The sequence below is a fragment of the Monodelphis domestica genome, chromosome 3, assembly GCF_027887165.1.
Source record: "Monodelphis domestica isolate mMonDom1 chromosome 3, mMonDom1.pri, whole genome shotgun sequence".
Taxonomy (NCBI): Eukaryota; Metazoa; Chordata; class Mammalia; order Didelphimorphia; family Didelphidae; genus Monodelphis; species Monodelphis domestica.
This window is the reverse complement of record NC_077229.1, coordinates 31,548,594-31,575,973: the sequence shown is the minus strand read 5'-3', so window position 1 is coordinate 31,575,973 and position 27,380 is coordinate 31,548,594. Positions and strand designations below refer to the sequence as shown.

At 41.3% G+C, this 27,380-nt stretch overlaps 1 protein-coding gene across 1 annotated transcript in view; it reads left to right on the top strand.

The window, feature by feature from the left end:
- Nucleotides 1-27,380, top strand: part of TMEM233 (transmembrane protein 233) — a 66,212-nt gene that overhangs the window by 24,743 nt on the left and 14,089 nt on the right. Inside the window, exon 2 of the mRNA XM_007490327.2 lies at nt 22,292-22,431. Coding sequence (XP_007490389.1) covers nt 22,292-22,431 — 140 coding nt within the window. The remainder of the gene's footprint in view (nt 1-22,291; nt 22,432-27,380) is intronic.

Genomic DNA, 27,380 nt, shown 5'->3' with positions numbered 1-27,380 from the left:
ATCTTCCTGAGTTCAAATCTGGCTTCAGACACTTATCAGCTATGTGATCCTGGCCAAGTTACTTCACCTTGTTTGCCTCAGTTTCCTCATCCATAAAATGAGCTGGAGAAAGAAATTGCAACCCACTCCAGTATTTCTGCCAAGAAAAACACAAATGGGGTCATGAAGAGTCAGACAGGAGAGAAAAATGACTGAACAATAAAGATAATGCAATGGCTAGAACACTGGATCTGGAGGCAAGAAGACCTGGATTCAAATTTGGCCTCAGAAAGTTGGTGGATTTGTGACTCTCAGCTGGTCACTTAACCTCAGTCTCCTTAACTGTAAAATGGAGATAATATACCACCTAGGTCTCAGGGTTGTTGTGAAGATCAATCAAGATGTTTATAGAGCACATAGCACAGTATCTTGAATGTAGTAGGTGCTTTAAAATCCTTGTTTTCTTCCTTTCTTGCAAAAAAATGGAAAAAATGGCTAGTAAGGTCTGTCCTTGATGAGACCAGACTTTGATAACACCAAACAATAACCTCTGCTTCTCTTTCAACATGCTCTTAAACCATCCTTTTAACATGGCCTAGAATTCTTCTAGGATTCACCTTCAAGCTGGACTCTTGGCCACTATTTCACTGCCTTCTCAATAGAACACACCAGGCTACTTGGCCACATAGCGTTACCTCTGCTTTTCTATGATTGTTCATAGATCACAGAAACACCAGAGTTTCAGAGTTAAGCAGGAGCTCAGTGTCCATCCAGTCCAGCCCTTATGGGAAAGAGCATGAATCAAGATATTTCAATACTCCAATGGCCCTATCCTCTCATTAGTGTGAGGACCCTCAGACTCAACAAAGAACACCACCTGCCTACAACATTAAGTGCTGAATTTGTGTTCAGAAAACCTGAATTCAAATTTGATCCATTATAACATATCAGAGAAGTGAGTATCCAAATTGCTGGAGGTAAGAAGAAGAGGAAATCAATGATCAGGCACTAGAAAGAAAAAGAGAGAGAAAGGAAGAAAGAGAGAAAGGAAGAAAGAGAGAAAGGAAGAAAGGAAGAAAGGAAGAAAGGAAGAAAGAAAGAAAGAAAGAAAGAAAGAAAGAAAGAAAGAAAGAAAGAAAGAAAGAAAGAAAGAAAGAAAGAAAGAAAGAAAGAAAGAAAGAAAGAAAGAAAGAAAGAAAGAAAGAAAGAGAGAGAGAGAGAGAGAGAGAGAGAGAGAGAGAGAGAGAGAGAGGGAGGGAGGGAGGGAGGGAGGGGAGGGAGGGAGGGAGGGAGGGAGGGAGGGAGGGAGGGAGGGAGGAAGGAAGGAAGGAAGGAAGGAAGGAAGGAAGGAAGGAAGGAAGGAAGGAAGGAAGGAAGGAAGGAAGGAAGGAAGGAAGGAAGGAAGGAAGGAAGGAAGGAAGGAAGGAAGGAAGGAAGGAAGGAAGGAAGGAAGGAAGGAAGGAAGGAAGGAAGGAAGGAAGGAAGGAGAGGAAGGAAGGAGAGGAAAAGGGAAGAACACAGAGAGAAAGGAATGGATAGGGGGAGGGAAAAAAGAGAAAGAGAAAGGAAGAGTGAGGGAGCCCAACAGTCCCATCTACCAAGCTTTTCAGAATAAATGTATTCAATTTTATGTATTCATTGTCACCTGATGACTTGAACTAATCACAAAACCTAATGTTCCCTTCTATTTTCTTTACTTGGGTTTCAACTTCCCATTAATTTATCCTCATTCCCAATCCTAGAATAATCCTTGGAAGAAAAAGTATAGAGAATAGGGACTGGACCTATGATGAAATTGGTATAGGGAACCCCCACATGAGGAAATTCCCCCTGCTAATATAGGTCAGTACCTCCTTTACAATCTATAAATCTTAGTGAGTTGCCTAGAAGACAGAGTTTAAGAAATCTATTCGGGAATCATATAGCCAGTAGATGTCAGAAGCAGGACTTGAACCCACATCTGTATAACTTCAATTGTCTTTCCTTAGCCAAGGAAACAAATATAAAGATTTGGTCATTCAACATTTCTCTCTTTCTCTTCCATCTCTCCATCACTCCTTCATCCCTCCTTCCCTCGTTTCCTCTCCTTCTCCTTATCTCTCTCTCCCTTTTTCTCCCTGTCCTTCTCTCTCTTTCTTTCTCCCTGCCTCCCTCTTCCTCTTTCCCCACTCTCTCCCTCCTACTCTCTACTTTCTCTCTCATTGTCCATCCAAGTGGCACTCCTATCATTGATTTCCTCTTCTCCCTGCCTCCAAAGTAGCTGAAAATTCCCTTGACATCCTGTCTCTTTATCACTAGCCCAGATTCTTTCTAAGCTTTACCCTCCTACTCCTATTCTCCCCAGTTCAGATACTGCTCTTTTATATTTGGTCTTCTTTTATCAGCCTTGTGTCCATCTTCTCTATTTTAGTGGCTGTTGTGCATACCTCTGACTTAATCATTATAAGGAATTACAAGCAGGAAAGACTCCCTCCTTTCCTGAGGCAGTCAGCAATTTGATATAATATAGAGCTATAGAGAGTTCCCTTCAGAACTTGAGGAGTAAAAGGACTTGCCCAGAGTCCCTTGGCTTACATGGGTCAGATGCAAGACTTGAACTCAGATCTTCCTAAATCTTTTCACTAAGCCATGACATAAAATCTGAGATGACTGAGGAGCTCCCCATGCACCCACATAAATTTTTGTAAACAGCCCCCCCACATTTCTTTTCCTGAATGGAATTGTTTGCTTTTGTATTCATGCTTGTGTCCTCCCTCTCAAAAATACCTTGTGTCATTAAAATATCTTGTATTTAACTATCTTATTTTTATTTTCTTTATATTTATTCTGTAGTGATTTATGTATGTCCTTAATCTCTGTGTGACCCTAGAAAAGTCACTTTTTCTTTGTTTGCCTCAGTTTCCTCAGACATAAAATGAAAAGAATAATAGGATCTATCTCCCAGGGTTATTTTGAGGATCAAATGAGATGATATTTATAAAGTCCTTAGCACAATTCCTGGCACATAGTAAGTGCTTTGTAAATATCTAATCCCTTGTCCTCTGCCCCATTCTTCCAAGGAAGGATGATTTCATTTATTCTCTTTATATCCCTTATATCTACAGTGCCTGACAATTAATAAATTTGGTGAGTGAATGAATGACTTTCCTCTTTCAATTTTAGACCATGAATTCCTAGCTATCCTTTTTCTGAAATCTTAGAAATAAGTTTTCTCCCAAATCTAGGCTGGATCTGATTCATTCCAACAACCCTCTCCTCTATGATGAAATGAGGCATTAGAGGAAGGCATGGATGAAAGGGACACACAGCCCATCAACACCTTCTCATCTGGTGTGAATAAGGGCTAGATAAGGAGACAGAAGACCTACCTCTGACACTTACTACATGTATGACCTTGGACAAATCCCTTAACCTCCCTGGACTTTTGTTTACCCACCTGTAAAATGATGGAATGGAGGGGAAAGCAAGGAATCTTAAGATCTAGAAAACCTGGATTCAAATCCTATGTTCAAATGTTCTCAAATGCTTACTATTTATTTGATTTTGGGCAAGTCTCTGAAACTCTCGATGCTCTCTCTAGGTCAGTGATGGCAAACCCTTTAGAGACTAAGTGCCATGCCTGCCCCCTCAGAGACTGAGTGCCATGCCCCAACCTCCACACTCCCCATCCTCAACTCTCTCCTTACCCCCAAAAAGGGGAGGGAGGAAGCTCCCTTTGGGCTGCTGGGCAGAGGGAAGGGAGAAGTGAGGAATGTCCTCAGGCACATGGAGAGGGAGAGGGGAATATCTCTGCCCGAGTACCTCTGGCTTTCTAGTTAAAAAAAAAAACTGCAGGTGTGCCCACAGAGAGGGCTCTGCATGCCCTTTTGGGCACATGTGCCATAGGTTTGCCATCATATCTTTAGGTCTATAAACTACAAAGCATGTATCAATCTGCCTAGCTGGGGAGTTGTCTATATCAATAAAGCCATAGGTCCAACATGTGATACCCAGACGAATCGCGTGTCGGCTAGGGAAGGGGTGGCAAGGGGTTGGGGGGGAGGAAAAAAAATGATCTGTTTCCAGTGAACAATGTATGAAAATGACCAAATAAAATAATGTTTTAAAAACTAAAAAATAAATAAATAAATAAAGCCATAGGTCCAGATCCTTCTCATCAAAATGAAGGAGATAAACTTTTACTCTACGACACATTTGTCCATATTCTTTTTTTAACCCCTTACCTTCTGTCTTAGAAACAATACTAAATATCAGTTCCAAAGCAGAAAAGAGGTAAGGGCTAAGCAATAGGGTTAAGTGACTTGCCTAGGGTCACAAAGCTAGGAAGTGAGGCCAGATTTGAACCCAGGATGCCTCTATGATTTTATTCTTTATAGTATATGTCCATAATCTATGATGACCTTCCTGGTGATCCATTTCTTTTTTTTTAATTCCTTACCTTCCATCTTAGAATAGATACTATGTTTTGGTTCCAACACAAAAGAGTAGTAAGAGCTAGGCAATTGGAGTTAGGTGACTTGCTCAGGGTCACACAACTAGAAAATATCTTAGGCCAGATTAGAACCCAGGATCTCCCATATTTTGGCCTGGATTTCTATACACTGAGCCACCTAACTGCCCCATTAGGCCATAAACTGATATAACTTTATAGTGTACAGAGACTTTTCCTCCCATGAAGGAAGAGAATCGGTGGGATAGTAGAAAGATTGAGAAGAAAAGTCTTGTATTTAAGTCCCAGTTCCAACCCTTTCCATCTGTGTGACTAGTACAGTCAAGTTGCTTAGTCATTCCAATCCTCAGTTTTTCTTGGAGGTAATGTGGTTAAATGGAAAGAGAAGGGACTTAAAGTCAGGGAAGATCTGAGTTCAAATTATATGTCCGATTCTGACTGTGAGGATTTGGACAAGTCACTTAATCTCCTTGGGCCTCAGTTTCCTCATCTGTAAAAATGGAAGGATTGTACCTAGAAAGCTTCTAAGATCCCTTCTATCTCTAAATTGAGGATACAGTGATCACGTTAGATAAGCTATGAGATCCTTTGCAGCTCTTGATACTGTGACCTTCTAAGTCCTTTCCAATTCTAATTCTATGATCCTATTATTTTTTCTATTTTATGTCTAAGTAAATCTCCACCTATGCAGGGTTGGTAGGTGGCACAATGGTTTGAGTGCCAGTCCTGAAGTCAGGAAGATTCATCTTCATGAATTCAAATCTTGCCGCAGACACTTACTCACTGTCCAAACCTTGGTAAGTCATTTAACCCTACTAGCCTCAGTTTCCTCATCTGTCAAATGATCCAGAGAAGGAAATGGTCAATCACTCCAGTATCTTTGCCAAGAAAACCCCAAAGGGGCTCATGAAGAGTCAGGAATGATTGAAATGACTGAACAACAACAGCAAGAACACATATCCAGATAAGGATTCATCCACGTTGCTTGGTTGGGGCTTTCCCCTACATCCCATCATTCAGTGTGTTTACTAAAACAGCTAAAAGTCTATCTATCATCTTTTAGTCTTAATGCAGGACCCACTCATCCTTTTCCAATTGTCCAACCTATTTGGATAATAGCACTATCAAAAGAATCCAATAAACACTTTTTCAAAAATTCAGCTGAGATCTCTGCTAATGGACACCCTGGGCTCTGTCATTGGAGGAGAGTCAAATCTACCTAGTCTATTTCTAAAGAGCCCCGTTATTTAGCTCACTTGTGGAGCCAAGAGCTGAGGCCAGTTTCCATGGTAACATAACAGCAGGTGGAAAGATACAAAGTGCTCTGGTCAGGGAGTAAGATCCTGGAGCCCACCATAGACCACTATGAGGCATGAGCATCCCCATGGGCAGAGACAGGGAAGGAGTTACAAAAAGGCTTCTGAAGAGTTTCTCTGATATCAAAAGAGGATGCTTTCTCCTAAGCTGAACCAGTAATCTCCTCCCAACCCCCATGGGCACAGAAGAGGGGTTTTCATCCTTCGGCTCTATAGAAAATGTTCCTCAAGCCCTTCCCTTTTCCCTCTTATGAAAGAAGCACTCTCAGCTAAGCCACAGAGTGTTTTTGTGCTATTGCCTAATTGTCATCTTTTGAGGTTTTAACCCTCCACACAAGGATACCAAGCAGAGCAGTTACTTCACTGTTCAGAATGGAGATTGCTAATTTTCCCTATGAAGAAATGATCTCAGAAATCTTTTTTCCCATTTTTATGACTCTTTTATTATGGCATTAGCATCCTCTCGAAATATGAACCACTCAAGCTCCAACCCATCAAGCTAACCCTTGGAACAATGCATAAAAGGACAGAAAATCAGTTCAGCAACGTTGGCTAACACACCAACTTCATAATAGTGTATGCTGTGTCCCACATCCCCAGCCTCCGACCTCCTCAAGGAAGACTCAAAGATGACTGGAGATTGCAGGTCCTGGGCTCCAATTTGAGTTCAGACCCATCCTAGCTGTGTGACCCTGGGCAAGTCACTTGACTCCAGTTGCCTAGTCCTTGCCACTCTTCAGACTTGGCATAAATACTTGGTATCATCTATAAGACAGAAAGTAAAGGTTTAAAGAGACAGAGACAGAGAGAGGAACATTTTCCCAGGTCTCCTCCAAGCCAAGCGTGGCCATCGTTATTATACTTTATTTTATTTCTGGACTTTGCAGTTGTCACTTCTTCTGTTTACATTGTTGCACTCATGTATATAATTTTCCTAATTCTGATGCTTATATGTCTTCTCATCCATCTCCAAATTCTTCATATCTGTTGTTTCTTACACTGTAGCCCTAGACATTCCCTTGCATTTGTGCACCACCATTTGTTTAGGTATTCCCCAATTGATAGGCATCTATTTTTTCCAGTTCCCCAGCATCATGCACTAAAAAAACCACTGCTATAAATACTTGGAGTATATGGGACATTTCTTTCTGTCTTTGACCTCCTTGGGGTATAGACCTGGCAGTGGGATTCCACATCTATTTTTGATGTTTTTAATATTTAAATAGAAACCATCGATTGGATCTGCGACATTCCATCTCATGTCTCCGGACCTTCGGATCATCTGCCTTCCAAGTCTAGAAGGTTCTTCTTCCCCCTGTCCTATGCCTCTTAATTATCCAGTTTCCATTAAAGCAGAGCTCAAGCATCACCTACATCACAAAGTCTTTGCCCCTCTCTTGCATTTCCTCCTCTTGAAATTACGTTAACAATGCATGTATATTTTGTATTGACTTCTCTGAGGGGTTCTACATTCCTAGTTCAACATGAGCTACTTTAGGTCAGGGACTGTTCCTTCCTTGTCTCTGCATCCCTGATGCCTGCAAACAGTGAGTGCTTAATAAATATTTGCTGAACAAAGTCTTTTTTAATCCTTATTTTCTGTCTTAGTAACAATACTAAGACAGAAGGACAAGGGCTAGACAAACGAGGTTAAATGACTTGCCCAGAATCACACAGCTAGGAGGTGAAATTTGAACTCAGGACCTCCTGTCTCCAGTTCCACTGAGCCACTTAGCTGTCCCTTAATACAGAATTAACAGGCTGGAATATTGAGATGGATCCAATAAGTTGAAGCCAATAAAATTATTTGCAATAGGGACAAAGGTAAAATCTTATGCCAGAGCTCAAGAAATCAACTTCACAAGTACAAGATAGTGGAGGTCTGGCTAAATAGAAGATGATCTGAAGAAGATAAGAGAGTTTGGGTGGTTTGTAAGCTCAGTATGGGCCAAAACTGTGATATGGCAGTCATTAAAAAGCTAGTGGCGGTGGAGGGGAGGCAGCTGGGTAGCTCAGTGGATTGAGAGATAGGCCTAGAGACAGGAGGTCCTGGGTTCAAATCTGAACTCAGATACTTCCCAGCTGTGTGACCCTGGGCAAGTCACTTGACCCCCATTGAATAGCCCTGACCACTCTTCTGCCTTAGAACCAATGCCCAGTATTGGTGCTAGGACAGAAAGTAAGAGTTAAAAAAAGGAAGGTAAGAGTTAAAAAAAAAAAAGCTAATGGTTCTTGGGCTATAATGAACGGCAAAACTTCCAGGCAATTATTTCCAGGAAATAATAGACTTTTGATAGTCATACACTAGCCAGACCATATATGGAGTATTGTGTTCACTTATGGCCACCAGAGATTAGAAAGGACATTGATAAAACATGATAAGAGGATAATGAGGATAGATGATGAATATGATAAAAGGAAGCACATCCAGAAGAGGGCAATCAGGGATTGTAAAGGCCCTCCGATTTGTGCCCTGTGGGCAGCAATTGAAGGAATGGAGAGTGTTGAGCCTGGAGGATCGAAGACCCCCAAAGGACATGACAACTTCGGTCAAGTAGAAAGACTTGGAAGTCATTCCTGTGGAAGAGAGATGAGGCTTGTTCTGTTTGACTGCAAAGTGAAGAACAAGGAGCCATGGGTTGAAGTTATAAGCAGGCAAATTGAAATTTGATGTCAGATTAGGGATGTAGACATTAAAAGAACATCCTAGTGCAAACACCAACAACATGGAAATGGGTTTTGATCAAGGACTATGATCAAGCATCGACTATGGGAGGGGTCAAGGGAGGGGTGGGGGGAATAGAAAATGATTTTTGTATCCAAGGAATAATGTTTGAAATTGACCAAATAAAAAATAATGTTAAAAATGTTGATGTCAGAAAAAATCCTAACCATTAGAAACATAGGCATGTGCACTGGGCTGCCTTGGAAGATGTGGGCTTCCCCTTATAGTTGGAGAGAAGATTGGATAACCACTTGTCCTCTATGATGGAGGAAGGATTCTGCTGTGAAGTATGGGTTGGACTAGATGCCTCCCAACTCTTAAATCCTGTGATCCTGTGACTGTCATCTTCTCCACCTAAGCAAGCTCTTTTTTTTAAGTTTATTTATTTAATTAATTAATTCAGAATATTTTTCCATGGTTACATGATTCATGTTCTTTCCCTCCTCTCCTCTCCCCAGCCCCCTCCCATAGCTGACACACAACTCCATTGGGTTTTACATGTGTCATTGATCAAGACCTATTTCCATATTATTGGTATTTACACTAAGGTGATTGTTTAGAGTCTACATCCTCAATCATATCTCCATCAGCCCATGTGGTCAAGCAGTTGTTTTTCTTCTGTGTTTCCACTCCCACAGTTCTTTCTCTGGATGTGGATAGTGTTCTTTCTCATAATTGTCCTGGATCATTGCATTGCTGCTAGTAGAGAAGTCAGTTACATTCGATTGTGCCACAGTGTATCAGTCTCTGTGTACAATGTTCTCCTGGTTCTGCTCCTCTCACTCTGCATCACTTCCTGGAGGTTGTTCCAGTTCACATGGAATCCCTCCAGTTCATCATTCCTTTGAGCACAATAGTATTCCATCACCAACAGATACCACCATTTGTTCAACCATTCTCCTAAGCAAACTCTTGACAGTTCTTTAGTATCTACCCAGATTGCTTATCCAAGAATCAACCTAGCTAATTTTGGAGACGCTCGTCACCACTGGGCCATGGTGGGATTAATAATTTGACCATGATGAGTCTCAAAGAAAATTTACTAAGTGGTCAAGAGATTGCAATTGGCATTAGTGAAGGGAATGTCTGCCCAGAATGCAGGTCCTTGAAGCATCAAAGAGTCTTTTCTTTCATATTAAAAAGAATCATCTTTTTTAGGAGCAAAGATTTCTTTGTCAGAAGAAATAATGCAGAAACTTCAGTTACCAAAATTCAGAACATGGATTCAGTATAATCAATCATTCATTCATTCATTCAACAGACATTTATTAAATGCCCTTTTTGTGCCTGGTATTGTCCTGGGCAGAGGGGGAGATAAAAGGCAATTTTCTAAACATTCCCTGCTCTTAATCACTGGCCATGATCTACAGAAAATGAAAAGCTACAGTAAGGTCCTAATGGTCATGACGTATTTATCCTGTGTTCACTTATACTATGAGTCAAATTCTGACCCTAGAAGTTGTGTTTGTACACTTGGAATACGATCAGTCAATGCATATTTTGGAAGAACTTGCTGTGTTGTGTGTCCAACTAGGTACAAAGAAAAAGTCTCCCCTAATCTGATTAACCCAAAAGGTTGTTGTTGGGTTTACGGACTCAGAAACTTTCACAGTTGGAAGAGATCTCAGAGGCCACATGTCCAAATCATCCGTCAATCAGCCAACAGATATTTTAATACTCTTCTGTGCCAGGCACTGGAGGAACGAAGTCTAAAATGGGACAGTCCCTGTCCTGAAGGAGCTTACATTCTATTGGAGATGGCGACATGAACCACAGCTGGCATTCAGATAGTGTTTTCAGATTTGCCTGAACTTTGCAACCACTGCATGATCTAGGTTCTGTTATTATCTCCCTTGCACAGATGAGAAGACTGAGGCAGGAGAGGTTAAATGACTTGCCAAGAGACATATAGCTATCAAATGCCTGGAGCTGGATTTGAACCTAGGTCTATTGAACTTTCACATTAAGAACGCTATCCACTCTGCCAAGCTTCCTCTCATCTCCTCTATCATATGCCTGAAAAGTGGTCCTCAAGTCTTTTCAAAGACCTCCTTCTAGGACAGAAGAACCCATCACCTCCCAAAAGAACTCATTCTAGCTTTCCCTGATATCAAAACCTCAGTCTTCCTCTTTGAAGCCCCTCTTTCCATTCTCCAGAGACAAACAGAATATGCATGGTAAACTTTTTCAAGTTTTAAAGATGGGTCTTCAGACATTCGAGTACAACAATCATCCTTCCTCTCTACTCCCCAAGTCTTCTCTTTGTTAGGCTAGCCATACCCAGTTCCTTCAAAAAACTTCCTAGATAAGTGGTGGGCACGTCAACTCATCACTCACTTCCTTTGGACGACAGCTTCCTTGCCTATAAAATGAAAGGGTTCAACTAGAGGGTCCACGAGGTCCCTTCCAGTTCTGGAATTATGATGCTTTGAGCCCCTTCATTGTTCAGTCATGGAATCCAAGATTCAGAGCTGGGAAGTACCTTGGCCAAGGTCTATTACAAAACATTTCTTTGCTTGAACATCCATTCAATTCCAAGGGAGAGCTTTACTTTGGAAGAGAGGGAGAGAATAGTGAGGATAAGGAGAGAAAGAAGGAAGAAGAGAAAAGAAAGAGCATCAATGAAACATTTAACCATTAGGAGATTCAAAGAGGATCATAAACAAACAGGGCAAGGTTGGTAATACAACTTAAAATTAATATGAATTAAGATGAAGAGGGAGAAGCTAGCTGGTTTAATGAATTGAGAGTCCAGTTTAGAGATGGGAGGTCCTGGGTTCAAATTTGGCCCCAAACACTTTCTCACAGTGAGACCTTGGGCAAGTCACTTAACCCCAATGGCCCAGCCTTGAAACCAATACACAGTATTGATTCTAAGACAGAAAGTAAGGGTTAGAAAGCTGAGTGTAGAAGAGTAGCCATATCATACATAATTTCCTAGCCTTTGTATGTGGAAATATTCCTATTTGATGATTCTTTTTTGTTTTGTGTAGATTAAAAATCAATATCCAAAATGCTCCAAGTATTATATTTAATAAGATTTATTAAACATAACTTGAAGTAAAAATGAAAATAAAAGGCTAGAGAAAAAAAGAGAGCTCACCCAGCTGCGCACACAGGAAAAGAGAGAGAGCTAGGGCAGAGTTTTCAGAACTATATACACACACGTAACAACCGCCAATGTGAGGACCAAGAGAAAGGGATGCTGGGTAATGACAAAGAATTCTGGGAGATGGAGTTCAAGGGTTCAAGATTTCTAATTATACTGTTTATAATAACAAGTGAAATGCAATAAAATTACATGAAGGGTAGACTCTGCGATCTCTAAGGTTCCAATCAGCTTTAAATCCATGGTCCTAGAGCTGTGGGTGTGTATAAGGTTTGTGAACATATTAATCCCATCCATGGCATCACCAATGTGTTTTTTGTGAATTTTCAGTCTTTATGTAACGTGACCCATCTTAAATGACTGTCATCGTTGCCAGTCGGTCACCAAGCATTTATGAAGTGCCTCTTGTGTGCCAGAACCTGTACTATAAGGAATATAAGATTGTAGGAGGGAAGATTATCCTGCCCGCTATATCAGGAGGTTGGTTGTTGTTTTGTTTTGTTTTGTTTTGTTTTGTTTTATTTAAAAACTGTATATTGGTTCCAAGGTAAAGGATTGATAAGGGCTAAGCATTTGGGGGTTAAGTGACTTGCCCAAGGTCACACAACTAGGAAGTGTTTGTGGTCAGATTTGAACCCAGGACCTCCTGTCTCTACATCTGGCTCTCAATCCACTGAGCAACCCAGCTGCCCCCTCTTCATTGAGTTTATTAGGATTCATTGAGTTCATTGGGTACATGAGGGGAGTGTACTCACAAGAGGCCAAGATTGGGTGGCAGCAGAACAAAGCAACATGGTGGAACCCCATGCCAACCCCAGATCAGGCCAGAAATTATGTAGAAACAGAACAAAGAAGGCAGAGTTTTTCCCCGTTGGATAGTTAAAGCTTCTTTTGTTGTTTACATTTTCTCAAGGTAGTTTACATTCTCTGTGGAGTCATAGTTCACATTCTCACTCTGGTTACCACTGTACGAAATACTGTCCCATTTGATGTTCACAAAAACCCTGGGAGGTGGATGTTATTATTATCGTTTCCATTTTACAGTTGGGAAAACTGAGGCAAAGAGTGGTAAGGTGACTTTTCCAGGGTGTACGTGTCTAAATCTGGATTTGAACTCGGGTCTTACAGACTCCAGCCCAGGACTCTCTGTATTTACTGCACCACCAGTCGCCTTTAATACACTATGAAATCAGCCAAAGCTATCATCTCCTCTCCAGTAAGTCACTACTCAGGTACATGTTGCATTTTTACAAGGCATTTTCCCCTTAACAGCTCTGTGCCATATTATTGCCCCCATTTTATAGACAAAAAAACTGAGGCTCAGGAAAGTGAATTGGCTTGCCCAAGCTTAAACAAACAGTGAGTAGAGTCAGTATTTGCCTAAAGGTTTCCTTGCTGCCATCCCAGAACTCTTTATATCCGATACACTTCCCCTCTGAGCTGGGACCCTCAAGACATCCGAGAGATGCTGCTGTCCAGCCCCAGCAAGCCATGGGAAGCCGAGAAGTGTCTTTCATGGAGGAGCCAGACAGGGAGCCTGAATGGGAGGCACCATTGGGTAGGGAAAAGGGTGTTGAACTTGGAGTCAAGAAGCCCCACATTCAAATCCCACCTCAGACACCTAATAGCGGTGAGATCCTGGACAAGTCACTTAACTGCTGCCTTCCTTCATTTCCTCATCTGTAAAATGGCGACAATAACATCATGCACCTCACATGGCAACTGTGAAGGTTAAAATAGATAATACATACAATAAACTTTCTCAACCTTATTTCTTTCTTTAATTAATTAATTTATTTATTTAGGATATTCTTCTATGGTTCCATGATTCCTGTTCTTTCCCTCCCCATGCCCAGAGCTGATTAGCAATTCCACTGGTCCACCTTATTTGGTTTAATACTATTGGGAGTTTGGTGAGCCAGTGCATAGGGCTCTGGAAGACCTCAGTTCAAATCTGGCTACAGGCACTGACTAGTTATGTGTCTCTGGACAAGCCACTTAGCCTGCCTGCCTCAGTTTCCTCAACTGTAAAATGAGGATGATAATAGCCTCTATGACATTTTCTCATCTATAAAATGGGGATCATAACCGCAGTTCTAATAGCTAGTGAAGATCGAATGAACTGACTGATGCAAAGTGCTTGGCCAGCCCTAAAGCACTTTAGAACTCTTCCCTTTTGTTGTTGTTGTTGTCACCATCCTCTCTTGTAACACGAATGGCCAAGAATTGGCTAAACTTTGCTTCGCCCATCCCACTGCGCTCGTGCTCAGCCTGACCATGAAAGAGGTCCAAAGAGCCAACCTGCTCCCAACCTAGTTTCCTCCCCAGGTGTTTGGGTATCGTGTGTCCCTGCTGGGGCGGAGGCAGGGGGGGGCATAAATAAGCCAGAAATAAGTAGGTGCAGGAACCAGGAAGATGTCATCTGTATTGACTGTGGGAGAGAAAGCAGCTGCACCCTTCTCTGGGGCCGGTGACCTTTGTCTGCTTGGAGGCTGCTGACTGAGCAGAACCATCCAATTTTCTCCAGTTCTATGATGAATAATGCATTGCGGGGAAGAAGCGCAGAGGTGGCTCCCTCCTGTGGGGGGCTTCACGGAGAGGCTTATAGGAGCTGACATGATTTCACAAGCCTTACAGGAGGGATTTGGAAGACAAATATCCTTTCTATAGAACTTGATTCTCTGATGGAGCAGAAGCAACTTGCAGCTCTTGGCCCTCAAAAAGTATGGGGCAGGGGGCAGCCTAGAGAGGGGAGGTCCTGGGTTCAAATTTGGACTCAGACACTTCCTAGCTGTGTGACCCTGGGCAAGTCACTTGGCCCCCGTTGCCTAGCCCTTACCACCCTTCTGCCTTGGAGCCAATACACAGTATTGACTCTAAGACGGAAGGTAAGAGTTTAAAAAACAAAGTATGGGGCAGCTAGTTTGAGGTGTCTACAGGACTCGGGGTTTGCCATATCTCATAGGCAGGCAGAGATGCAGGTCTGTAGCTCTGGAGAAAGATTAGGACTGGCAAAGGGCCACTGAGAGGCTCAGTGGCTAGAGAGCCAGGCCTGGAGACAGGGGATCCTGGGTTCAAATCGGACCTCCAATTGCCTAGTCCTTACTGCTCTTCTGTCTTAGAACCAATACTTGGTGTGGGTTTAAAAAAAAAAAAAGAATTACAAAGAGCCACAAGGCACTTGGCTCCTTAAAATAAGGTACCGAGGGTCAGATTACATGAGCAAGTAGCCAGTTCTCCCATGGCACCACAGAGCTGTGGACTTAGCAGGGGCCTTAAACCTCCATAAATCACGGAGTTAGGAAAGCGCACATTTGGAAACTAGATATGTAAGATCATAAATCCGGACCTGGAAGGACATAAGAGGCCATCCAGGTTCAGCTCCTCATTTTACACATGAGGAAATGGAAATCTAGAGAAATGTAACCATGTTCACTGTATAAATGGAGATTTCCAACCTTTGACTTCATTTCCCAGAAGTCCTTAGTATTTCCCAAAATTCCCTATAATCTCTCCTGCGTCTCCACTTTGGTGGGATCACATTATTGGTATTTAACTGACAGTAACTCCTCCCCACGTCCTCTTTTTTGGGGCAACAATCAGCAGTGATGGTGGTGAGTAGGGATGGCTTAAATGGCTAACCAGCCATGGGCACATGGTTTTTATTTTGTAACCTCTTTATTCCTTGATTTCGAATGATCTTTAATAAACCAGAAGCAGAAGCAAGATTTGTCCATCATCTAGTTCTTCCTCTACACCTGGGGTAGAACATACTGACACCTGAACTGCTCTTCCTCAAGCCAGCATCTGACTACGGTATCAGACCCTTCCTCAAGAATTTTATGTGGCTCACTATCACCCCTCGATAAAATACAAAACTCCTCAGCATGCTGCGGTATAGTGGGAAGGGCAGAGCCCTCTTTTACAGGACCCGAGTTCAAACCTTGACTTCCATTTATTACTTGGGTGAATTTGGGCAGGTTACAACCTCTCTGGGCCTCAGTTTCTTCATTTGTAAAATAAGTGGGTTAGACTTAATCACTCCCAGCTCTAAATCTCTGACGCCAGCCAGATATCCAAAGATAACATTAATGCTCTGTAACTGTATTTCCTCTGATTTTACTGACTTATTGTAAGGTTTTAGGAGTACAAGAACTGGCCCTAACACCAGAAAGATTCATGGAATTGAAGAAGGAAAGCCTTCCAAAGGCATCTAGTAGAATCACTTTTACTTTACAGATGGGGGAATTGAGAACCAGAAATGTTAAGTGACTTAAGTGACTCAGTACATTAAACCAAAGTCACCCAGGTAATAAGTATCAAAAATGAAATTCAAACCCAGGTCTTCCAACAGCAGAACTGTTTCCACAGTACCCAGAGCTGGACCATGAAGATCCCTCACAGAGAGAAAGAGACAGGAACTAAGGAAGTGGACTTTCACTATGAGACTAGGTTTCCTTCCCCTGTCCGAGAAGAGAACGTGGCATGGCCTTGCTAACCCTTAGAGGATAGAATGAAAACTGGGGGAAATCTCAGAAGCCATCAAGCCCAATCCTCTGATTCCACAAGCAAAAAAGACAAGGAAAACTACGTGACTTGTTCAACATTACATAGGAAGTATGTAAGCCGACCGAAGATGCAAGCACTTGTCATTAAATTTCCCTCTGAGTCCTAGTGCACTAATCATATTAATAACACTAAAACTGAGATTGTAGTATGTCATGATTCACGTTTGCATCCACCTTAAACCACTTGGAACAGGGGGAGAGAGAGAGACAGATAGAGAGACAGAGAGAGAGAGAGAAGGAGAGAGAAACAGAGACAGAGACAGACAGAGAGACAGAGACAGAGAGAGACAGAGAGAGACAGAGAGAGACAGAGAGACAGAGACAGAGAGGGAGCGAGAGAGAGAGAGAGAGAGAGAGAGAGAGAGAGAGAGAGAGAGAGAGAGAGAGAGAGAGGGAGGGAGGGAGGAAGAGGAGAGAGAGAGAGAGAAAGAGAGAGAGAGAGAGAGAGAGAGAGAGAGGCAGAGACAGAGACAGAGACAGAGACAGAGACAGAGACAGAGAGAAATAAAGACAGAAACAGAGACAGCAAGAGAGAGACAAAGATTAGTGTTGTTCAGTTGCATTTGATTCTTTGTGACCCCATTTGGGGTTTTCTTGGCAAAGATACTAGAGTAGTCTGCCATTTCCTGCTCCAGTTCATTTTACAGATGAGAAAACTGAGGCCAACAGGATAAGTGACTTGTCCAGGGTCACACGGCGAGTAAGGATCTGAGTCTTCCTGATTCCAAGGCATGATGTTCTATCCACTGTGCCACCTAGATGCCATTCCAAAAAGAAAAAAATACTTGTATTCAGCCATGTCTGATTCTTCCTGACCCCATTTGGAGTTTTCTTGGCAAAGATACTGAAGTGGTTGGCCATTTCCTTCTCCGGCTCATTTTGCTACTACTCTGATTGATTTAACTTAGAGACATATTTATTATTTACATTTTAAAAGCTCCATAACAGAAACTAGCAGGTTCTTACATGAGCCTCTTTCCTATTCTTCTTTATAAATTGCATTACTTGAATTTAATGAACTCTTGCTGTGCCATATGCTAAATTCTGAGAAGCATGAGAAGATCTATAGGAATTGTTGTGAAATCATGGACACTATCCACAATGATTACAATAGTGTAAATGGAAATAACTAAACAAATGAAAATAAATGATGTAATAAGAACCACTCCACTGGATCCACGGGAGAAGGAAATGGCAAACCATTCCAATATCCTTGCTGAGAAAACCCAAGGGATGGCAATGGTCCATGGGGCAGGAAGAGTCAGACATGACTGAGCAACTGAACAACAAACAAGAAATTATAATGGCCAAGGGAGTAGCTAGGTGACTCAGAGGATAGAGTCAGGTCTAGAGATGGGAGGTCCTGGGTTCAAATCTGGCCTCAGACACTTCCTTTCTGTATGACCCTGGACAAGCCACTTAACTTCCTTTGCCTAGCCCTAACTATTATGCCTTAGAATCAATATGTAGTAGGGGAAGCAGGGTAGCTCAGTGGATTAAGAGTCAGGCCTAAAGATGGGAGGTCCTGGGTTTAAATCTGGTCTCAGACACTTCCCAGCTGTGTGACCCTGGGCAAGTCACTTGATCCCCATTGCCTAGCCCTTATCTTTCTTCTGCCTTGGAACCAATACACAGTATTGATCCTAGGACAGAAGGGGAGGGTTTGAAAAAAAAAGGAATCAATATGTAGTACTGAATTAGATATTATAATTGAATTGAATTTAATGAATATAGATATTAGAATCAATGCTACATATTGATTCTAAGACATAAGATAAGGGTTCCAAAAAAAATTGTAGTGGCCAAGCTTGACCCCCAAAGAAGAGTTGAGAAAATACAGCTCCCATCTTTCTTTGTGTTAGAACTATTTACCATGGATTGGTTAGTTTTACTGAAATGTTATAGTCATCCTTTCTTTTTACTCCTTATCACAAGGGATGGCTCTGTTAGGGGAAGGGAAAGGGGTGTATTTGGAAATGAAGATGATGGAAAACAAAGTATAGCTGCCATTTTTAGTTTTTAATGCAAAAAAGGGGGATTTCAATAAAGCAGGAGTGATAATAACAGCATCAACAACAACAATAATAAGTGTAGAAAAACTTGGCCTCTTAACCTTCCTTGAATCTTGAGTTAAATTCAATTCTATAAACATTTATTATTTATTTGGTTTCAACAAACATTGAACAACAAACAATCATTCAACATTAGGCAAAAGTACCTGCTGTGTTCAAGGCAGAGGATGTTAAGGACACGTTAAGGGCAGGGATTTCAAGGACTGAATGCATTTGAAAGTCTCCGAAGACTGGGATGCCCGGTGCCAATCGCTTCACATCTGGAATCTGGCAACCAGCCCCACCTTTAATTCTGCGTCTCTGTGCCTGTGACCGAATGCTGACTAAGTTGGCAGAGATGCATCAGTTAATGGAAGTAGAAAGATGTGTGGTATTATTGGGCGTCTCCTTGGCTTAGAATTTGTCACATGCGTAATTGTGCTTAATGTACCATGAGGAAAGGGAGAAGAGTTTGTAATTGAAGAGTTGGGATCTGAAGATTAAAATCATTGGTGTCATTAAGAGGAAAGGTAAGGTATTGACTGTAATCATCATCAACATAGTCTCAGTCCATAATAGTCCATGATGGGGGAAAGAAAGAAAGAAATAGAGGAATGCCAGCTGGAGTAATATCCAGTGGCGATTCCATGTGCCTAGAGCTAAGAAGGCAAGTTCAAACATCAGCCAACTGGGCTTTGGTGGTATCACTGACTGTGTCAGCACCCTGGACAGTAACTGCTCCATGAATCTAAGACTAATTATAACAACAATAGCTAATATTTACATGGTCCCTACTATGTGTCAGGTCTTATGCTAACTGTTTTATGAACATTATCTCATTTGATCTTCACAACAACCAGCGAGGAAGGTGGTATTATTACAGTCATTTTACAACTGAAAGAACTGAGGCAGGGGGCAGCTGGGTTGCTCAGTGGATTGAGAGCCAGGCCCAGAGACAGGAAGTCCTGGGTTCAAATCTAGCCTCAGACACTTCCTAGCTGTGTGACCCTGGGCAAATCACTTGACCCCCATTTCCTAGCCCTTACCACTCTTCTGCTTTAGAACCAATACCCAGTATTGACTCCAAGACAGAAGGTGAGGGTTTGAAAAAAAAGAGATATGTTGGCATATAAATAGAGACAAGATTGATTGAAGGTATATCCCCCAAGGAGAAATATTAGCAGCTGGGGGGTAAAAACTGAGGCAGAAAGAAGTTAAGTGTATTTCTTGCGGTCACAGCTGGTAAATATTTGAGGCAGGACTTGAAATTAAGTCTGACTGCAAAGTCCATTGCTCTATTCATTGTGCTACCTAACTGTGCTACCTAACAGTAAAGGGCTATAAGCTGCTCTTATTTTCATATCTTGATGATAAGCTTATCACAGAAGGCAGTAAAGGGTGGGGTACTCCTTTCTGATCTAAAACATCAAAAAATTGAGTCCAACTAATACATTGCTGGTGGAGTTGTAAATTGATCCAACCATTCTGGAAGGCAATTTGGAATTATGCCCAAAGGGCTTTAAAAGAAAGAATTGAGCCAGCAATACCACTACTATGTTTGTACCCCAAAGAGATAATAAAAAGGGTTGTACAAGAATATTCATAGCTGCACTCTGTGGTGGCAAAAAAATGGAAAATGAGGGGATGCCCTCCAATTGGGGAATGGCTGAAGAAATTGTGGTATCTGTTGGTGATGGAGTACTATTGTGCTCAAAGGGATGATGAACTGGAGGGATTCCACGTGAACTGGAACGACCTCCAGGAATGGGTGCAGAGTGAAAGGAGCAGAACCAGGAGAGCATTGTACACAGAAAGTGAAACATTGTGGAACTATCCAGTGTCAGGGACTTTACTACTAGTAGAAATGTACAGGACAACCTGGATGGACTTTGAGAAAGAATGTTGTACATATGGAGAGAAAGAATGGTGGGAGGAGAAACACAGAAGAAAAACACATGACTTATCATTTGTTAACATAGGTATAGGATTTGGGATTTGGGTTTCAAAGGATTGTTTTATAGCAAAATGAAAATATGGAAATGGGCATCAAGTGATAACATTTGTATAACCCAGTGGAAGTGCTTGTCAGCTCTGAGAGGAGGAAGGGAAAGGGGGAAGGAAAGAAGATGAATCACATAACCATGGAAAATATTTTTAAAATAATTTTTAAATCAAGTCCAAAAATATCAATATTTACCTCACATCTCCAACTAGATGTCTTAAAGATACCTCATACTCGACCATGTCCAAAACTGATCCCACTAGCTCCAATCCTCCCCTCTTCCTCGCTTTTTTAAAACCCTCATCTTCCATTTTAGAATCAATACTGGGTATTGGTTCCAAGGCAGAAGAGTGGTAAGGGCTAGGCAGTGGGGATTAAGTGACTTGCCCAGAGTCACACAGCTGGGAAGTGTCTGAGGCCAGATTTGAACCCAGGATCTCCCTCACTTTCTTATTACTGTCAAAGATATCCCCAGCTTTGTTGTCACCCAGGGTCACAATCAGGAGTAACCCCCAACTTCTCATTCTATTTTACCCCCTATATTCAATCTATTGCCAAATTATGTAGATTCTACCTTCACAGATACTCTCAAATACACTCCCTTCTCCCCTCTGACACTGCCATCATCCTGGCACAGGTCTTTGTCTTCTTGTGCCCTAACTGTTTAAATAGCCTGCTGGTTGGCCTCCCTGCCTCTGGTTTCTCATCACTCCAGTCCATCTTCCACTCAACTCAAAGTAACCTTCATAAAGTGCATTCTTGACCATGTTATCTCCTTACTCAGTAGACAGACTCCAGTTTATTCAATAAATTTCCTATTGCAAACACAAAATATTCTGTTTGGCATTCAAAGCCTTTCCTAACCTAAATCCCTCTGCCTATCCAGTCCTCTTATACATTATTCCCATCTATGTGTTTTTCAATAAGTAACATCAACATCAATAAGTCCTTGTTGTTCTTTGCCCAAGACACTCCATCCCTCAATACATTTTTTCTAGCTATCCCCCTTATCTGGAATCTGTTCCCCCCCATTTCTGCCTCCAATCTTCTCTCGTTGTTGTTCAGTCATTCTCCATTGTGTTGAACTCTTTGTGATCCCATCTGAGGTTTTCTAGGCAGAGATACAAGAATGGTTTGTCATTTTCTTCTCCAGTCTGTTTTACAGATGAGGAAACTGAGGTAGAGTTAAGTGACCTACCCAAGGCCACACAGCCAGTAAGAAACTGAAACCAGACTTGAACTCAGCAAGATGAGTCTTCCTGTGCACCATGGTGCCACCCTGATGCTCTCCTCTGAGATTATCTTCTCCTTACTCTGTCTATAGCTTAGGTGAATATAGTTGTCTGTTTGCATGTTGTCTCTGTCATTAGACTGTGAGCTCCTCGAGAGCAGGGACTATTACTGCCTTTCTCTATAGCATAGTGTCTGGCACATAGAAGGAACTTAAGTTCTCACAATAGCCATATGAGATAGGTTATATTATCCCCATTTCACAGATAAGAAAACTGAGCCTCAAAGAAGTGGTGTTACTACAGCTAGTGACAGTCAGAGCCAAAAGGTGACCCTAGAACTTCCTGACTTGAAATCCAGAACTCTATGTGCTATACTCTGCTGCCTAGAAACTTAAAGACTTAAGCCTGAGCGTTTTTTTTTTCTTTGTGAATTTTGGCCAGTCACTCAGCTTTTGAGAACGTAGGAAGTATCACGGATTGCATTTTATAAAAGATCTTACACATATTTCATGTGGGCATTAAAATAGCTCTAGGAGGTAACATTATTATGTTCATTATAAAGATGAAGAAACCTCAGGTCAGAGAGATGACGTGACCTGCCCATGTGCACACAGCTGGTAAATAAAAGAGGGGAAATTTGAACCTCCAACTCCACCATGCTTCCTGTGTCATAGGAAGGAAAGAGGGCTCAGTAAGGGAAAAGGGAAAGCATCAAGCCATCACCAAAAGGGGTATCTTGGCATTCAAGATGGCCAACTCTTGGAAACTTGATCGCCAAGACAGTTCAGCTGTAGGGATCATTGGGTCTATTTCTATATCAATGCCCTATTGTCACCAGCTCTCCCTTTCTGTCCTGCAGTCTCTAAACAGCTTTAACCAAGGTGACATAGAAGGGTCAAAGAGACTGGGCCGAAACGCCAAGTGGGTTGCTATTGCGTCAATCATCATTGGCCTTCTGATCATCGCCATCTCTTGTGTGGTCCATTTCGCGGTAGACGGGTAAGCCGATTTCTTTTCCTGTCCTTTCCAAAGGGGCCTATTCCTCCTCGAATGCCCTATTGACCCTTCGAAGCCACTGAACATCTGTCTCCTGATGTTCAAAAAACTGACAGCCTGATTTTCAGTAGGCTGGCGGCCTGATTTCTCTCAGGCTTCTGGGAATAAAAGTCAGGGCTGATTCTCCGGGTTAAGTCCGTGTTGTAAACAGATTGACTCTGTTTGCCATTTTCCCTTGGCTTCTGGAAAGATTTCTCCAACTATCCAGATTGGTCTTCCTTGAATAGTGGCACTTAGTGGTCTTCAAAGAAGGCAGAGTGATGATGGAACGAACAACATAGGCTTGGGAATTACAAGTTCAGCCTGATCACAGAGATCACATCTGAAAGGGACCCCAAAACTTAGAATGTTAAATCTGGAAATGATCTTAAAATGTAAAATATTAAGCCATGTAACTGAGCTGGAAGAGAGAATACAGAGTGTTAAATCCAGGAAGAATCTTTAAAAAACAGATGATCAAAACAGAGAGAAAATTATAAAGCATAGAATGTCAGACCTGACAGACCTTAGAACACATCGTATCAGAATTAAGAAAGATGTTCAAATAGACAGTGTCAGGGGGCAGCTGGGTGGCTCAGTGGATTGAGAGCCAGGCCCAGAGATGGGAGGTCGTAGGTTCAAATCTGGCCTCAGACCCTTCCCAGCTGTGTGACCCTGGGCAAGTCACTTCACCCCCATTGCCTAGCCCTTACCACTCTTCTGCCTGGGAACCAATACCCAGTATTGATTCCATTATGGAAGGTATGGGATTTTAAAAAATAGACAATATCAGAAGTGAGAGGGACATTAGAACAGAGAGTATCAATGCTGGAGAGAACCTTAAATAGATAGTCATGGATGGGAGGAATGTTGGAACAGAAAATGGAGGAGCTGGAAAGAATCTTGGAACATAGAACATTACAGCATAGAATGTCAGAATTAAGAAGGTCCTTAGAATGCAAAATGTCAAAGTTGGGAGGCCCTTAGGACACAGAATGTAAGAGCTGGAGGGAACCTTAGAATATGAAAAGTCAGAGAGGGAGGAATATTAGAAGACGGAATATCAGAGCTGGGAAGTACCTTGGAACCCAAAGTTAGGAAGAACCATAAAAACACAGGGTGGGTCAGAGCTAAAAGGGGGCTTAGAACCCAGAAAGTCAACTTGGAAAGATCTCTGAACATAAACATTTTAGTTGGAAGGGACCGTCGAATCAAAAATTCATAGAATATTCAAGTTGGAATGGATGTTAAAGGTCATATAATCCAGTGTCATCACTTTACCAAGAAAGAAACAGACCCAGAAAGGTTAGACTGAGTACCATGTTCAGTTCCAGATCCCATACTTTAGGTAGGATGCAAATAATCTCGGGAGAATCCAAAAGCATTAATCTGTCAGACTTAATTAATCACATACTCTATGCCAATCACTGGGTTACAAGCTTGGGACATCAAGATAAAAAACAAAACTGTCCATTCCCTCAAAGAACTTTCCTTTTATTAGGAGAGATAATATGTACAACAAATATACGTAGACTATGTAGAAAATAAAGACAAAACCATTCTTGGAAGGAGAGTACAGGGAACTGGTGACATGGGGAAAGGCTTCTTATAGAGGATATTTGAGCTGAATCTTGAAGGAAACAAGGGATTGCCAAAGGGGTTGAGTAGGAAGAGCAAGGCAAAGAGATGGGAGATGTTTTCAAGTGTGAGGAATAGTGAAGTGAGTTTGTCTAGACCATAGAGCACAGGCAGGGGAGTGATGTATAATAAGGCAAGAAAGGTAGGTTAGACCTAAGTTGTGATGGATTTTACATGCAAAGAGGGGTGTTTAAACCTGATTTTAGAGGAAATAGGGAATCACAAGATTTGTGGATTAGAAAGAGATACATTGAGATCTCTGCTTTTAGAAAAATCACATTGAATAGCCATGTGGAAGATGGATTAGAAAGGGGTGATGGGGAGAGAAGGAAAGGAGAGCAATAAGACAACTATAGGAACCACAGGCATGCTGGAACTAGCTTGTACTGGCTATCAAGTTGTTCTTTTAGTCATGTGGCTCTTTGTGACACCATCTGGGGTTTTCTCAGTAAACATACAGGAGTAGTTGGTCATTTCCTTCTCCAGTTCAAGTTACAGATGAGAAAACTAAGGCAAACAGGATTAAGAGACTTGCCCAGAGTCACACAGCTACTAAGTGTCTGAAGTCAAATTTGAACTCAGGTCCTTTCAACTGCAGGCTCAGCATTCTATCCACTGTACCACCAATCTGCCAGCTATTCAGAGCCAATTTTTACATTTTCAGTGTGTACGTTTACCTTGGAAATTGTCAGATACTACAAATGAGGGTTGGATTTGTTTTATTGATTGTCTAGACCTAAGACGGTGATGGAGAAAATGTTAATGATGCTGATTAAATTTAAAAGTGTGTCATGCATACTTTTGGGGGGGAAAGTCAATTATTAAATATTTAACAGCACATTTCTGAGTACAACAGTCCAGGTGAAAAGTGATGAAAGCCTGAAATAGTATGGCGGTCATTAGAGTAGACGGGGAAAGTTGGATGTTAGAAATGTGAGCAAAGAACCTGGAAGATGTAGTTACTTATTGAATATGTAGCATCAAGGAGAGTGAAATGTAAAGGATGGCGCTGAACTTGCAAACTTGGTAAAGGAGGGCCACTCTCTAGTGTGAAAGAGAGTTTGGAGGAAGAATGAGTTGGGGGAAGCTAGAAGAAAAGAAGGTAAGAATTTTTATTTAGGATATGTTGAATTTGAGATATCCGTGGGCTATTCAGATTTAAATACCCAGTAAGCAATTGGTGGCATTAGATTGGAGTTTAAGAGATGGGTTTGGGCTTGGGACATAGATCAGGAAGGCATCTGCATAGATATTTTAATGGTCTATCTAGTGATACCAGAGAGTAAGAAAATAGAGAGACAGGAGAAAAGGGACTTGATGGACATCCACAATTAGAGGGCATGATATGATTAGTGAACCAGCAAAGGAGACTGAGATGAAACAAGACATATCACATATCACAAAAAAATGAAAAAAAATATATACTTCAATGTGTACCACAGTTCATCAGTTCTCTTTCTGGAGGTACACAGCATTTTTTCATTATGGATCCTTTGGAATTGTCTTGGATTATTGAACTGATTAGAGTAGCTAAGTCTTTCACAGTTGATCATCATTACAACACTGTTGTTACTGCGCACAGTGATCTCTTGGTTCTTCTCACTTCACTTTGCATCAGTTCATATAGATCTTGTTTTTCTGAAACCACCTCCCTCATCATTTCATATAGCACAATAGTACTCCATCACAATCATATGTCACAACTTGTTCAGCCATTCCCCAATTGATGAGCATTCCTTCAATTTCTAAAAAGAGCTACTATAAATATTTTTGTACATATAGGTCCTTTTCCTTTTTTCCTTTTGCACATATAGGTCTCTTTGGGGTACAGATCCCTAGTAGTGGAATTAGTGGAACAAAGAGTATGCATAGTATTATAGTTTTTTGGTCATAGTTCCAGATTATTCCTCAGAATAGTTGGACCTGCTCACTATTTCACCAACAATTCATTGATGTACCTATTTCCTCTCATCCCCTCTAGCATTTTTCGTTTCTGATAGATGTGAGGTGGTACCTTACTGTTATTTTAACTTCCCTTGCTCTAATTAATAGTGATTTAGAGGGGCACGAAAGTGACTCCGTGGATAGAGAGCTAGTCCTAGAGATGGGAGGTCCTAAGTTCAAATCTGACTTCAAATACTTCCTAACTGTGTGATCCTGGGCAAGTCACTTAACTCTGATTGCCTAGCCCTCATCATTCTTGTGCCTTGGAACTGATACTTAGTAGTGATTCTAAGAGAGAAAATAAAGGCAGGGAGAATTCCCCCAAAAGAGTAATTTAGAGATTTTTTTTCTCATGACTATAGATAACTTTGAATTCTTCTTCTAAAAACTGCCTATTCATATCTTTGACCTTTTATCAATAGAGGAATGGCTCTTATTTTTATAAATTCGATTGAGTTCCCTATATGAATGAAGCCTTTATCAGAGAAAATTATTGTAAGAAATTTTTCTATTACTTCATTGCCTATGTTACCTTTTAGCAAAATGTAGTTTCCCTGATTACTTCATTTAATAAGGTCTGTTTTGCTTTTGCTTTACCTAGGATCATAATTATTTCCCTTTCCTTTTTTATTTCAGTTGAAACATAATAGATTCTGCTCCAAGGCCCTTATTTTAACTTTTTTTTTATTTCTTTCTATTTCAATTTCATCTCTTGTAGTCAGCAAATTGTTGGATTCTGGTTCCTAATTCATTCTGCTACTTCCATTTTATGTTATTTCACCCCATTTACATTCACAATTATTATTATTAACTGTGCATCTCCCTCCATCCTATTGTCTTTTGTTTATCCCTCTCGCTCTTTTTATCCTGTCCCTCTTCAAAAAACTGTTTTGCTTCTGATCACTGCATGACTTAATCTGACCTTCCTTTCATCACTCCCATATTTCTTATCTCCTCCTCTCCAATTTCCTTTTTGTGTAAAATAGATTTCTATACCCATATGAGTATGTATATATATATATGTACATTATATATGTACTTCCCTCTTTGAACCAACTCCAATGAAAGTGAGATTCAGCATTGCCTTCCTATTTCCCCCTCTACTATAAAAGCTCTTTCTTTGCATGCCTCTTTTATGTTAGAAAATTTTCCCCATTCTGCCTTTCCCTTCCCACTTCTCCCAGTGCATACCTCTTCCTCACCACCACATTTATTTTTGGAGATCGTCCCAACATGATTGACTTATCCCTATGCCCTCTGTCTATGTGGACTCTTTCTTACTACCCTAAAGATGATAAAGTTCTCAGGAGTTACAAATGTCATCTTCCCAC